The 13,837-nt window shown below is 38.2% G+C and overlaps 1 protein-coding gene across 8 annotated transcripts in view; it reads left to right on the top strand.

Annotated features, from left to right (window-relative positions):
• Positions 1–13,837, top strand: part of LOC117178232 (mRNA export factor) — a 180,509-nt gene that overhangs the window by 115,763 nt on the left and 50,909 nt on the right. For all 8 annotated transcript variants that reach the window (XM_033369551.1, XM_033369553.1, XM_033369554.1 and 5 more), the window contains one exon: positions 5,518–5,691. In XM_033369551.1, the coding sequence (XP_033225442.1) occupies positions 5,518–5,691 (174 nt within the window). The remainder of the gene's footprint in view (positions 1–5,517; positions 5,692–13,837) is intronic.

Below are 13,837 nucleotides of genomic sequence, written 5' to 3'. Positions count from 1 at the left end.
TGTGATGCACTTATAACACCTGATAAAGAATGCCCACCCATCACTATCGAGGAGGTGGAAAAAGTATTAAGAGGGATGAAGAACTATTCCGCACTGGGACCGGAATGTATCAAAACCTTCTGGTGGAAGAAGTTTTATTCAAGCCATCACCATTTGTCCCGTATTTTCACCTCATATTTGAAGTCGGAAGAGCCGAATCCGGAGAGTTTGGTGGAAGGGCGCACAATACTCGTGCCGAAAATAGGCTACTTAGCTGACCCAAAGAATTACAGGCCAATAACTTGTCTGAACACACTTTATAAGATATTCACAGCTATCCTAAATGATAGGATTGTTCGGGCAATTGAACCTGTGTGTCAAGTAATGTATGAACAATGAGGCTCAAAGAAAGGCGTAGCCGGATGTCGGGTGAACCTGCTCATCGATAGATGTGTCTGCAAAGATGCAGCTTTCCACCAACGTGACCTATCGATGGCCTGCATTGACTTTCGGAAAGCTTTCGATTCGACCTCCCATAGACTTATCATCTATCTTTTGGAAATCTTAGAGGTTCATTCGCAAATAGTTAGGTGCATAGAGAGATTGATGCCACTTTGGAAAACCAGATTTACTATCCTGTCTGAAAAAAATCGTGTGACAACTAACAAGGTCGTCTTTTAGGGCGACACCATGAGCGCGCTCCTCTTTTGCCTTACATTATTACCACTATCTCTAGCCCTTCGACATTCCGACGGGTACTTGTGCGGCAAACCTTCAGATCGAAAGTACAAGGTCACTTATGTATTTTACATGGACGATCTTAAGGTCTATGCTAAAAACAAAGAGCAGCTACATCTAACTCTAGGAATTGTCGAACGATACACTAAGGAAATTGGAATGGAATTTGGGTTAGACAAATGCGCCAAGATTTATTTGAAGCGAGGAAAACTTAATGGCATCCCTGAAGATCCTGAGCTCGTTGATAGAAGCGCTATACGACACCTTTGCGCTGGAGAGACTTATACATACCTGGGCGTGCCACAGAGCCGCATTCAAGATGTGACGTCTATAAAGGATACTCTCCGAAGCAGATACAAACGTCTCATTCGACAGATTTGGTCTTCCGAACTGTCGGCGAGCAACAAAGTATCTGCAACGAACATGCTTGCCGTCCCGGTAGATCTCTATTCATTTGGAGTAGTTCTATGGACGAAGAACGTGCTCAGATCCTTTGATATCGGGACAAGAAAGGTTATGCACATGAACAAAAGCATGCATCTTAAGTCTTCCATTCCGCGACTGTACATATGACGCCGTCAAGGTGGTCACGGAATATTGAGTCTTTAATGTCTTCATAACAAGATTGTTCTAGGTACAGCACGTAGAGTTGCAAATGGAAGAGACCCTCTTCTTAAAAAGGTCAGGAATCACGAAGAAATGGGCAAAGGAGCGTTATGTACAAATCAGCGGAGGAGGCTGCTGAAACTCTCGGACTTAACTTCAGTATTAGGGGTGAGCAAAATGCATCAAATCTTATGTACCTTGAGTACTCACTCCTGAAAGCCCGGATTAAGAAAGCACAAGAGAAAAATTTTCGTGAACATTTCGTGTCGTTTCCACCTTAACATACCGTCGCCGCATTTTGAGCCAAGACATTCCCGATGATAGCTGCAGGGCGTGCCATGCACACCCCGAGCATTCAGCTCACATAGTATCTAGTTGTCCAAATCACGCGGGAACGATCTACATTCAAAGGCACAATGCGGCACTAAGATTGATTTATTACCATCTCCTGTCACTCTTACGGCATCAACCTTAATATCGCTCCTCTAAATGCTCCTAAGAAATCGAATCAGTTGTGGAGAATGAGATGTGCCGCATTAACTGGATCTTTATATACTCGACAATTGTTCCTGTTGCACACTCGAGGCCAGACATGGTTCTTCTTGACTTCGAGAAGCGAACCATGTTCGTTATCGAATTTTCGGCACCAGCTGACAAAAACATCATAATCAAGGAGATTGAAAAGAAAGAGAGGTATCGAGACCTTATAAGGGAGTTGCAACGATCGTACCCGGAATATTCTGTTAAACTAATCGTCCTTATCATCGGCGCTCTTGGAGGTGCCAAGCTTTTACTTGCTAATGGCCTAAAAAGCATCCCTGCGTGTCAACAAAATGCTAAAACACTTGCGGGAAAAATGCAGAAAGCGGTAGTTCTTGGGTCGCTCTCGTGTTCTTAGGGTTCACTAAGCTTTTTCTGGATCGTCGTATTGATTCCTTTACAGACTTTAACCACCTATCTCACGGTCGTGACACGTGGTTGTGGCTGAAATTTTACCGCGATTTCGCTGGGAGCGGGTGCAATTTTCTTGATTAGCACCCAATCCCGGCGAAATCCTTCAGTGGTCCTTATGACAATTTTTTAAATATATATATTACGTATAGTATTTATTATACTCTCTCCCTTTTACGGGTTTCAGGGTCTTCAAAAAACCATTACATAATTTCCCACAAACTGATGAAACCTAATTTAACCTACTTCTGTATATAAACCTCACCTCTTTCTTTACTCTAAGCGGACACGTAAGCCCACCCTCTGCCCCACCTTGTACTTTTTCTTCTAACCTTTGTTGCCTACGCAAGCTCTCCCTTATCTCACACTGACGTTCAGAATTACCCCACACAACTTAATGTCTCTAAACTTTATGTCGGTCAACCTCCTTTCCCTTCCTTCACTTTCGCTCTATCTTGTCTATCATTTAGCAGTAACATTACTCCCCTCCCTCCTAATCTCTCCAAATACATTTTTTCTTCCTTACTGCATTTTCATTTTTTTCTCTGACGTGCAAACATCCTAACTCACATTTCAATCCATTCCCTTTCTTCACATATTCTTTCACGTCCCCCAATCACCTTGCTCTGCTTTTCACTTTCACTTTTAGATTTTCTCCCCACTCTCTGCTTCTCCCCTCTCTCTTCGTCCTATTGATCTTCTTTTTTCTCCTTCAGCCGATCCACCTCCATCCTGTCTTCCCTCTCGTTCCATTTCCAAATTGTCTCTCCAACTTTGGCCTTCATATATTGGGTTCGTACGTCAACACCCACACGCTCCAGGCTTTCCTTCTCTATTCGCAGCCACTCTTCCAACAGTTCCTCTCTCTCTCTCTGTCCAGTCTTCGTGAATCCACAGCCCTGAGTTCTTTAATTTCCTCCTTTCCTCCAGTAACTCTAATTTGTTCTCCAGGGATTTTAGCTTGAGCATCAGACTGCCATCAATCTTCCATGACTGCTCCACTTTCACCACCCTCTGTGTGTGTGCCGCTAAGCTCCCCACTACACTCACTACCTCGCAGTCGTCTCCACTGATCCCCAGCACCTTCAAATTTCTCCTTATTGCTGTTCTTGTCTCCTTCTTCTCTTTCGTCAGAGCCCTTGAAGGATTTCTCCACGTGCTCTCGTACTCTTCCGTCTTTCTCCAATTCCACTTTTATCTTCTCCCACCACACCTCCATTTCCTTTTTCCTCTTATCCGCGTCACCATCCATCGTTCTGTTCGGTTTTTGCTCACAAGCTTTGTCTCACCTTACACGACCTATCTCTTCCCGCCCGCTGTGACTTTTCTCTCACTCGCTCTTCTCCCCCCACTGCTGTAGTCAAGCTACCGTCTCGTCTCAGCTGACGCTCTCTCTCCTCGTAGATCCACAACGCCTTTTCTCCTTGCCCTTCCGGTTCGACCCCTAACCTCAAAACTCACGTGTGTCTATTTTTTCTTTGCTCCTTACACCTGGTCCACAGTTTCCTGCTCCTCACCTTCACTTACATCTTATTACAGACACTTCATCTCCTTTTTCCTCACTTCACCAGGTCACTCCTACTCACATTACCGTTTTTATCCGCCGCAAAAGCTCCATCGATCTCACACACGTTTGCTCAACTCCATACCAGAACCGGATGTCCTATATATATAATTTCGCGTGAAAACATAATCTCAAAATTGAACCATCAAAACCTGGAAACATTAAAATCCCAATTTCTAGATTTTGTTTCAAAGCGGATCGAGACATAAATAGAACCAACGAAGTTTTCCATCGTCTCCTACTGTCTTCACACGGACATAGACCTGTCATAGGATTGGAGTTAGCGTGGTTTTAGATTTGAGATCACTGTTTTTGCGGTCGCTGATTACGAATCCGATATAAAAAATGTAGAAAAAAAATGGCGCATCCGTTATGGCGGATGAGTATGCTAAATTAAAGAGGGGTTGTTTTTGGGGGGTGTTGAATATTATTGTGAGATTGGAAACATGATATGGGGTTTTCTAAAGGTGACGCTTGTGACTTTTTAAAAAATTTTACGGCTGTTTTAGATGACGACTTTTTGGAATTTTTTCGTTAAAAGTGATAGGGGTGAATTTCAAGGGGTTGTCAAATATTATTGATGGTATGGGAACAAAACATAGAGTTTCCAGAGAAATTCCAAGGAGGATAAAGATGCGAACAACATATTCCTTCGTAAGGCCTCTGGTAACATGAGACGTGCGCAGTTATTTCCGCCTATAAAAAAAATGTTCCTTGGATGTTCACATGATGACGCGGGTCTGCATCTTTGTAAAATGTGAACTTTTAGTGAATAATTCTAGTATGAATAAATTCACCGAATTTGAATATAATTTAGTAATTGACGTTACTTTGTCGACCCGGTGGCGTAATTGGTTAGAGCTGCACTCGCGAGTAGTGGCGTTCGGGGTTCAAATCCCGGCTTACGCAGAATTTTTCTCGTTTGTCCATTTTATTTTTTTTCTCGAAATTTTTACAAGTTCTCATGAGATTTATGTACTAAAAAGGTCTTGTTGAAATAAGACTAACGTACAAAAAATATACAAAATATGTCTCGCTACACCAGGATTTTTTTAGAGCAAAAGTATCAGGCAAGTCCCAATACATTTTTTTAAAAACTGTTTTAGGTCCAAAATCATTTTTGGAACCAAAGTACTAGAAAAGCTTTTTCAATACTTTCTAAGTGCTCATCATGGGATTTATATTCCAAAAAGAGCCTGCTAAACTAAAACTAAAGTTTGAAAAAAAATTTAAATACGTTGCAGCAGTATTTTTCTGGGACATTAAAGCACGATTGTTTGCAAAAAATAAAAATAAAATGAAACTTTTCTAGTACTTTTTTCAAAATAGAAAATTGTGGGATGGAGAGGAATAAAATCATCCTTCTCCCACGCGATATTTTTTACATCTGTATGAAAAACTGCGATTTTTTTTCTATAAGAGTGGATCGTGAAACACCCCAGTTATATTGAGTTTAGTTTGTCATAGTTCAAAGCCATTCCTACCCTCTGATATAATTTAATGACTTCCGCAAGAGCTACTTTTCTTCACGAAAGAATGGCGCATAATACTCTGCTGTAGAGCACGCTTCAATTTTTGTCTATTGGTTATGATTCCAAATAAAAAAGTTGAAGTAATGAAATAAAGTTTTGATTTGATTTGGACAAACCGTAGTAAAAAAGTACAATTTTATTTTTCAGGATGGAGCAAAAGTATTTATGGCCTCTTGTGATAAAATGGTCAAGTGCTGGGATTTAGCCTCGAATCAAAGCATTCAAGTTGCTGCTCACGATGCACCTGTGAAAACTTGTCATTGGGTGAAAGGTTCTAATTATTCCTGTTTGATGACAGGATCTTGGGACAAAACGTTAAAGGTATAGTTTTTTTATCAAGGAACAACCGCGTCAAAAAAAAAGAGAAACCTTATAAAACATTAAAACGGAACGGTGAAAATGATTAAATTTGGAAGTCAATCTAGTGATGCATTTCAAGACAGGAATAGCTTAATATTGCTTCATAGCACTTGAATTTTCGAAAAAAAATGTTAACCCAAGATTCTTGAACAGTCAAATATTTTTTTACTAGTCTTTCTGTGACATGATGAAATAAGAGTAACGTAACCAAACTACAGAGCGTGCGCGAAAAAAAATGAAATTCGTTTGTGGTCACAATGAAAAGATCGATAATTATGCATTTATCCAATACAGTCCTAATTAAAACAAGCTTTCTACAATCCCGTGTCCAGTGAGTCCTCCTCGTACTTTAATGTGTTTATTAACCTTCAATTCATTTATCTTAGTTTGCATACCATGAGAATATTTAACCATCTATTTAAGAAAATATAAATTTTTAATTAGGAAATGTGTCTTATGCACCTCATCCTGCAGAATCATATCAATTGCAGTGCGAAAGTGTAGAAAGATTTTTCTCAAAAGAATAAGACATTATAACCTGAAATTTATCCATCGGTTAATATGGGGAGACTCAGATAGTTGGCCATAGGGGCATCTGGTTTCAAGCATGGTGGGTAAAATTTAAACTTTCTAAACTTTTTGCTTTAATGTGATTTGATGTTCCAAATAATAATAGAATATGAATTGGAACTTCTGCAGGGCTACCTTAACAAGATTCAATACTAAGATACGAAATTCCGTAAGGGACACTTGGAGGCATTAATATTGCTTTCGGACGAAATGGTGGAGACGACTGATGAAATTCTAGAGCAATTCGGTAGCATGGAGGAAGTTTGAGGCAATCTTAATTCCAAAACCGGGAAAGAATAACTACTATGAGGCAAACGTTTTTAGACTATTCATTTTGACCTCTTTGGTGCTGAAAACACTAAAAAAATTATTGGAACTTTGCATAAAAGAGGAAATCTCAATGCAAAAGCCTCTCCATAGGAATCGATTTGCCACTGAGAAGGGAAAATCTACCGTTGACGCTCTCTATACGTTTTCCTCTGGCATTATTAATACTATTCGGAGAGGTCAAGTAGCCAGTGCAGCATTTCTAGGCATGGGGGGAGGGGGGCATTTCGTAAGTCCCCAATTAAATCCATATACGGTTCCGCTTTAAAACACGGAGTTAGTGACATCGTAAACAGGTGAAAGCACTCCATGCTGAAAAGCAGAACGTTATATACATGGTATTCAAATGAAGGGGATGTCCACAGGGAGGAGTTCTTTCTTCTACCCATTCGGCGCTTGTCATTGCTGACTTGATTCGTGTTTTAAACGCATTGTTTGTTTTACACTCAAGGCTTTGTGGATGACCTGGAAATCCTGATAACATTGTAGAGCAATAATGCAGGGACCGTAGTTTGCCCGTCAACCACAGCGCACCGAATGCCAGGAAACTGTGTAAGTCACGGTTGCGAGACTATTTTTATGGCGTGCGAGATGTTGCGCTGAACAACAGCATCTGTAAAGTGGATCTTGAATACACCCAATATTTAGGAGAAAAAGGGTGGCCTGTTTCCAGAAACCGAAGGATTCTTCATTGCGATTCAGGACATGGTTGTCGATTATATGGAGATAACATCGAATCAATTGAGCACATTATTGGCGGTTGTCACGTAATGTCTCAAAGAGAATACCATATACGCAGACATAATGATGTGGCGGGCATTATACATCAACAACTTTCTCCAAACCTAGGACTTTCACCAGAATAGATGCCCTTCTATATATAAATTCTAAAGTCCGTTTTAGAAAACTAAAATTAAATCTTATATTGGGATCTTACTGTACGTACGGATCTTTACATCCGAGCCAATCGACTCGACATCGTGATATGAAGGAATGTGAAACATGCATCTATTGATCCTATTGTATTTTCGACTACGGGCAATGTGCACGCAAGATGCAGTGTACATCTAAAATATTTAGGAATTAGTAATTTACTGGCAATAGCTAAACAGGAAGCCAGAAACTGAAAACCTGTAGAGTTGCAGATGATAGCTCTAAGAAAGCATTCAGAAGCGACTTTTGTCACCTCTCACGCTCGCGGCCGTTTTACACGGATAGCAGCGGTAAAAGGTGAACTCCAAACAACACCATGTGTTTAATTTTAAACGTACAACATCGTCGCAAAAGATTTTAAACATTGTAATAAATTAATTTATAACATCTTCGTCTCATCAGTCACTTAATGTAGTCCGTGGCTATGATAAAAAACCGGTTTCCCCCGAGAACAAAAAAAAAAAAAAATTCCGGTGACTTTATTATTTAACAGGCTTTAAAAGATCCTTGGGGACTCAGTTGGTTAAGCGCTCGGACTTCACTGTCGAGATCCGGGGTTCGGTCCCTGACTCGGTACATCTGGAAATTTTTTTCTGTACTTTTACCGAGGTTCTGGTGGTTCGGATCCCACTTTAAACTGGATGTCCCCCTTATTATGCACTTGGCTGCAACCCCATCTGTGAATGGTGGGGTGGAAAACCAGGCTTTGCCCAATATGCCTAGTTCGGAATATTGCTCTTATCAGATCACTTGATGGCATTACAAAAATGCGCAGATGATGCTTCACAATAGGTTGAAGAGGTGCCTCAAACGTTTGTAACGTGTCACGAGACATTAATAAATGTTAAACTAACGCATTATTGCTAGAATTGCATTTTTTCTTCATATAGTCAGTATTGTGGTTCAAAAATTGATTACCATAATATTCAACCACTTTGTTAAACATCAATTTAGATTCATAATTTTGGAGGAAAATGAATCTATTTGGTTAGAAATTATATCTTAAAATCTAAATTTAAGTATTCTGGTTGAAGATTGAAATATTTTGTTGAAAATTCGTCTTTTTGATTGGAAAATTCATCATTTTATTGGAAAACTTCTCTCCTTGATTAAAAATTTGACTACTTTGTTAGCAATTCGTTTTTTATGAAAATCAATTTTTTCTTACTGAAAAAATAACTTTTTCCCTTTTTGGTTGTCAGTTTATCTATTTGATTTTAAGTTAAACCATTTTGGTAAAGATTTCATTTTTTTGGTTTGTTTCTATATTAACTGTTATATTTTTCTTTAAGGCCATGTAACGAGTAGAACAGCTGATCAAGTCAGAACTTGAGATTAATATTTTTTCACTCACATTGAAAAATAAATGTTTAAATAACGCGCAAATTTTTGTCGGTAAATGTTAAAAATATTAAAGGATCTTTTGTGGCCTTGCAAAGAGTTGGGTGAAAAAAAATTTTATTTATAAAAATAATTATTATCGACGGACGCATTTAGGCTTTGAAGCAAAAGTTTGACTTCCAACTTTCTTTGACACAGCTGATACGTGTGTCAGACCAAATTTGTTTATTTGCATTTCAAGTGCAAACATTAGTTTTTGCATTATTTGTGCATAATATTCGTGAGCGATTTTTGTTGTTTTGCCCCACTTTGATAAATATAAATCTCATAACTAGCCCATTGACCACATGGAAAATTGCTTGCAGGGTTTTGCAGAACGGTCAGTATTTCTCCAAAATAGTAATTTAAAAGAATTTTATTCACAATTTTAATTATTTAGGACCAGACATCAATTTTGAATTCAGAATATAGATACGGAAAAGAATGTTTATATTGCTTAAAAATTTAAGGCAGGAAACCACTAGTCTGAGTCAAGTTGCCAGCATCTTACGTTTATTGGTGTGTGTTACTCCAATAGCATGAAGAAGAAATAGAATGTTAACATAAATGGACTGTGAATTAAAGAAAATGTACATTTTTCTTGTTAATAATGCTCTGCATTTTAAGTCTGAATTTAAAATTGATCAAATTTGAACATTGTTTTGCTCTGCACCTTAAGTCTGAATTTAAAATTGATCTTGAAGAAGACTGTACTACCGGAACTCGACTCGGACGGAACAATAGGCCCCCAACGAGCAGGTCAGGGGGCTGGTTACGAACAATGGAGTCCTTTTAAGCTATTTCTTCTAAAATATTCGTCTTTTTTCTTAAAAATTTAAATATTTGGTTGACAATCCAACTGTTCTTGGTTAAAGTTTAATGTATTTTGACTAAAAATTTAACTTTCTTTTTTAAATCGTCTCTTTCAGTTTAAAGTTCAGCTATGTGCTTGTCAAAATTCGTTGTTTTGGATGAAAGATTCATCTTTCTTTGGTTGAAAAAAATTTAATTATTTTATGCCATTTATAAAAGAGCTTATGTTAAAAATGTTAGATTAAAATGATGGTTTTTAAGTAATAATGGTCAGGAAAAACTCAGGGAATTTTTATTATGAAGTTTTTCGGCCACCCGCGTTTGTTTATTTCAATAAATGCGACGTGACGCACGCACATTTTGTCCGAACATTTCGATCGAAAAAGATTGGTGAAATAAGAAATATTTTTTTTAATTTTAAAAATAATAATCTAGAAAATAAATTTATGAATTGAATGTAATATTCAAACCTTGATGCATCTCCCCTTTTCTGGCGATGTGAATGGCATCTAAAAATTCGTTAGCTAACCTGATGTAATCATCAATCCCAACTTCGATGGAGTGCAGCATTTTGTCCATCACTTGGTTGATATTTGAACTCCATATAGGTTTCCCGATAGTATTGATCTCATGTGACATTTGCGTGAGATGTACTCGTAATTTTTCTTGGTCTTTTTTTATGCTCGCAGGTTTGTTTCCTTGAATTGTGCTCGGATAACATGTGTTTGTTTTCCCATCAAGTGCAAGATGCTTTCAGCTGCTCTATTGAGGTCTTCGATCTCCGTCTCTATGTGTTAGCCATTTTCGTAGGTCAGGAGACCCACTATAGGTCCAACTATGCCTCCAAGGAATCCTAACATCCCTCTAGTTCTTCGTTTCCATTCTCAATGGAAAAGACGACGGATACTTTCTTTCAACGTAGCGACCTAGCAATTTCATTTATTGGTCTGCAATATTTAGACAGGGTACTCAAGTAATGGCTTAGAGTGAATCTACGAACAGACATAATGATGTGGCTGGTTTTATACATTAACATCTTACCCTAAACCTAGGACTCTTAACAGAATGAATGCCTTTCTGTAGATACATTTCAATTCCCGTTTTAGAAAACGAAGATTACATCTTACATTGGAATCTATTATCCGGACGGATGATTTCATCCGAGTCAATTGACCTAACATCATGATGTGAGAGAAAAAGGTGTTGAGTCTACATAATCGACATTGCTTGTCCACTTAACCGAAATTTACAGGCAACCTATGCAACCAAGATCCATAAGTATAGCTAGATAATACATGAAGTAAAGACAATATGGAGGAATGTGATGCATGCATCTATTGATCCTATTGTGGTTTCGGCTACAGGCAATGTGCACGCAAGATGCATTGAACATCTTAACCCATTAATGGCCATGAGTCGTATTTGCGACCAGTATTGGGTTAAACATTTAGGAGTCAATAGGGTACTTGCAGCAGCTAAGAATGCGGTTCATCCGAGAAAAGGTTTGAAACAAAAATCATAAAGACATTTGAAAATCACCGTAGAGGTCCGAAGTTCGACTCCTGAGCCTGTACCTCTGGAAAGTTTTCTATGTACCTTTACCAAGGTTCTGGTAGTTTGAATCCCACCTTAAGCTGTAGGTTCCCCCATCATTCACTTGATTGCCATACAGTCCTTGAATGATGGGGTAAAAACTAGACTATGTCCAATATGTCAAGGCGCACTGCTCTTATCAGATCACTGGATTGCATTACGAGAAGCGCCCGTGACTGATAATGCGTAACAAGACAGCCCCGCGCTAACTCTACAATAACAAAATAACAAAAATGCCTTCGGCATATTGGTCTTTATTAGACTGTGCATTTTATCGGATCGAATATAGTATTTTCGATTCGACGTGCGTTCATTTTCGGATCGGTTTATTCGATTCGATTGGCCCGTCGCTCAAATGTCGAAAAACGAATATCGATAAGCGTTGTCATCGGTTAGAATTTTTCGATTCGATCGGCCTGTCGCTCGAATGTCCAAAACCGAACTTCGACGCGTGCTATCGTCGGTTCGAATTTTTCGATCGATCGGCCCCTTGCTCGTATGTTAAAAACCGAAATTCGGCGCTCACTGTCCTCGGTTTGAATTTTTCAATTCGATCGGTCCGTCGCTCAAATGTCTAAATCCGAACTTGGACGCGTGCTATCGTCGGTTTAAATGTTTCGATTCGATCGGACTCTTGCTTGAATATTAAAAACCGAAATTCGACGCTCCCTGTACTCTGTTCGAATTTTTCAATTCGATCGGCCCAGCGCTGGAATGTCCAAAACTGAACTTCGACGCGTGTTACCTTCGGTTCGAATTATTCGATTTGATCGGACCATCGCTCGAATGTTGAAAACTTTTTTACATTCTTTCCATTAGGTGAACATAGTCCATCAATAAACCGAAAGAAGTCGGTAGTTTCCATCGATAAATTAATCAACTATAAAAATATGAAAACGGATTAACGAATTATAGAACATAATTTCTCTTGTATTGAATAACGTTATCAATTCGAAAAATGTATATGTATACAAAATAAAGATTTTTAGAATTTTGAATACATATTCTCCAAGTTCTTATACATTTTATTTTCACAAGCATTAAACTTAATAAAATGAAATTTTCAGTGATTATAACATTTTCATTATTTTAGTGGTCTAATTATTATATCAAAATGCATATATGCTTTTTAAGTACTATGAAATATAATGAATAATAATTATAATTTAAAATAAATATTAAAATATCTGAATCGGCCTGAATGCAATATTAAGATTTGTCGGTGACTTGTTAAATTTAGACTATTTATCATTTTTATAATTATCTATCACAAAATTTTGAATACATTGAAGATTCTTCAATGTTGAATATGTATAGAAATTCTTAAATTTTGCTGATTTAGAAAAGATCAAAAGTCAAAAACTTTTAATTATAATTGTACGAGTGGAGAAAATTGTTAATATCAGCCATCAAAATTACATATTATCCAATCGTGAAACTTAACACATGCATCATTTTTAATCTTAGATTTTCAAAATTAAAAACTCTTTTATTTTAAAGATTCAAAATTTCTACAATTTTAAAGAGTTGCAATTGAAAATGGTTGGATTATATAAATATTAAAGTCAAAATTATTCAATTTTCAATGTATTCATTTGACAGGTAAGGGATTCCATTAAGTTTTCCTCGCTTCAAATAAACCTTGGCGCATTTGCTTTACCCAAATTCCATTCCTATTTCCTTAGTATATCGTTCGACAATCCCTACAGTTAGATGTAATTACTCTTTGTTTTTAGCATAGATCTTAAGATTGTCCATGTAAAATACATGAGTAACATTCTACTTTCGATCTGCAGGTTTGCTGCAAAAGTACCCGTCGGAATTGCTAAGTGCTAGAGATAGTGGCAATAATGTGAGGCAAAAGAAGATTGGACTCATGGTGTCGCGCGAAAGTGACCTCTCTGAATGGTGACCTTATTAGTTGTCACACGATTTTTTCCATATGATAGTAAATCTGGTTTTCCAAAGCGGCATCAATTTCTCTTTGCACCTCACGATTTGCGGATGCACCTTTCAGCTTTGAAAAGACAGATGCTAAGACTATGGGAGATCGAACCGAAAGCTTTCCGGTAATCAATCCAGGCCATCGATAGGTCACGCTGGTAGAATGTTGCATCTTTGCAGACACATCTATCGATAAGCAGGTTCTCCCGACATCCAGCTACGCCTTCCTTGAGTCGCGTGATTCATACATTTCGTGCCACACAGGTTCAATTTCCCGAGCAATCCTATCATTTAGGATAGCTCTGGATATCTTATACACTATGTTCAGACAAGTGATTGGCCTGTAATTCTTCGGTTCAGCTAAGTTGCCTATTTTCGGCAGGAATATTATTCGCCCTTCCACAAACCACGCCGGAATTGGCTCCTCCGACATTAAATATGAGGTGAAAATACGGGCCAGATGCTGATGGGTTAAAGGAAACTTCTTCCACCAGAAGGTCTTGATACCATCTGATCCTGGAGCGGAATAGTTCTTCATCACTCTTAA

Source organism: Belonocnema kinseyi, chromosome 8, assembly GCF_010883055.1.
Source record: "Belonocnema kinseyi isolate 2016_QV_RU_SX_M_011 chromosome 8, B_treatae_v1, whole genome shotgun sequence".
NCBI lineage: Eukaryota > Metazoa > Arthropoda > Insecta > Hymenoptera > Cynipidae > Belonocnema > Belonocnema kinseyi.
The sequence above is the reverse complement of the archived record's forward strand: the minus strand, read 5'-3'. Positions and strand labels throughout refer to the sequence as shown.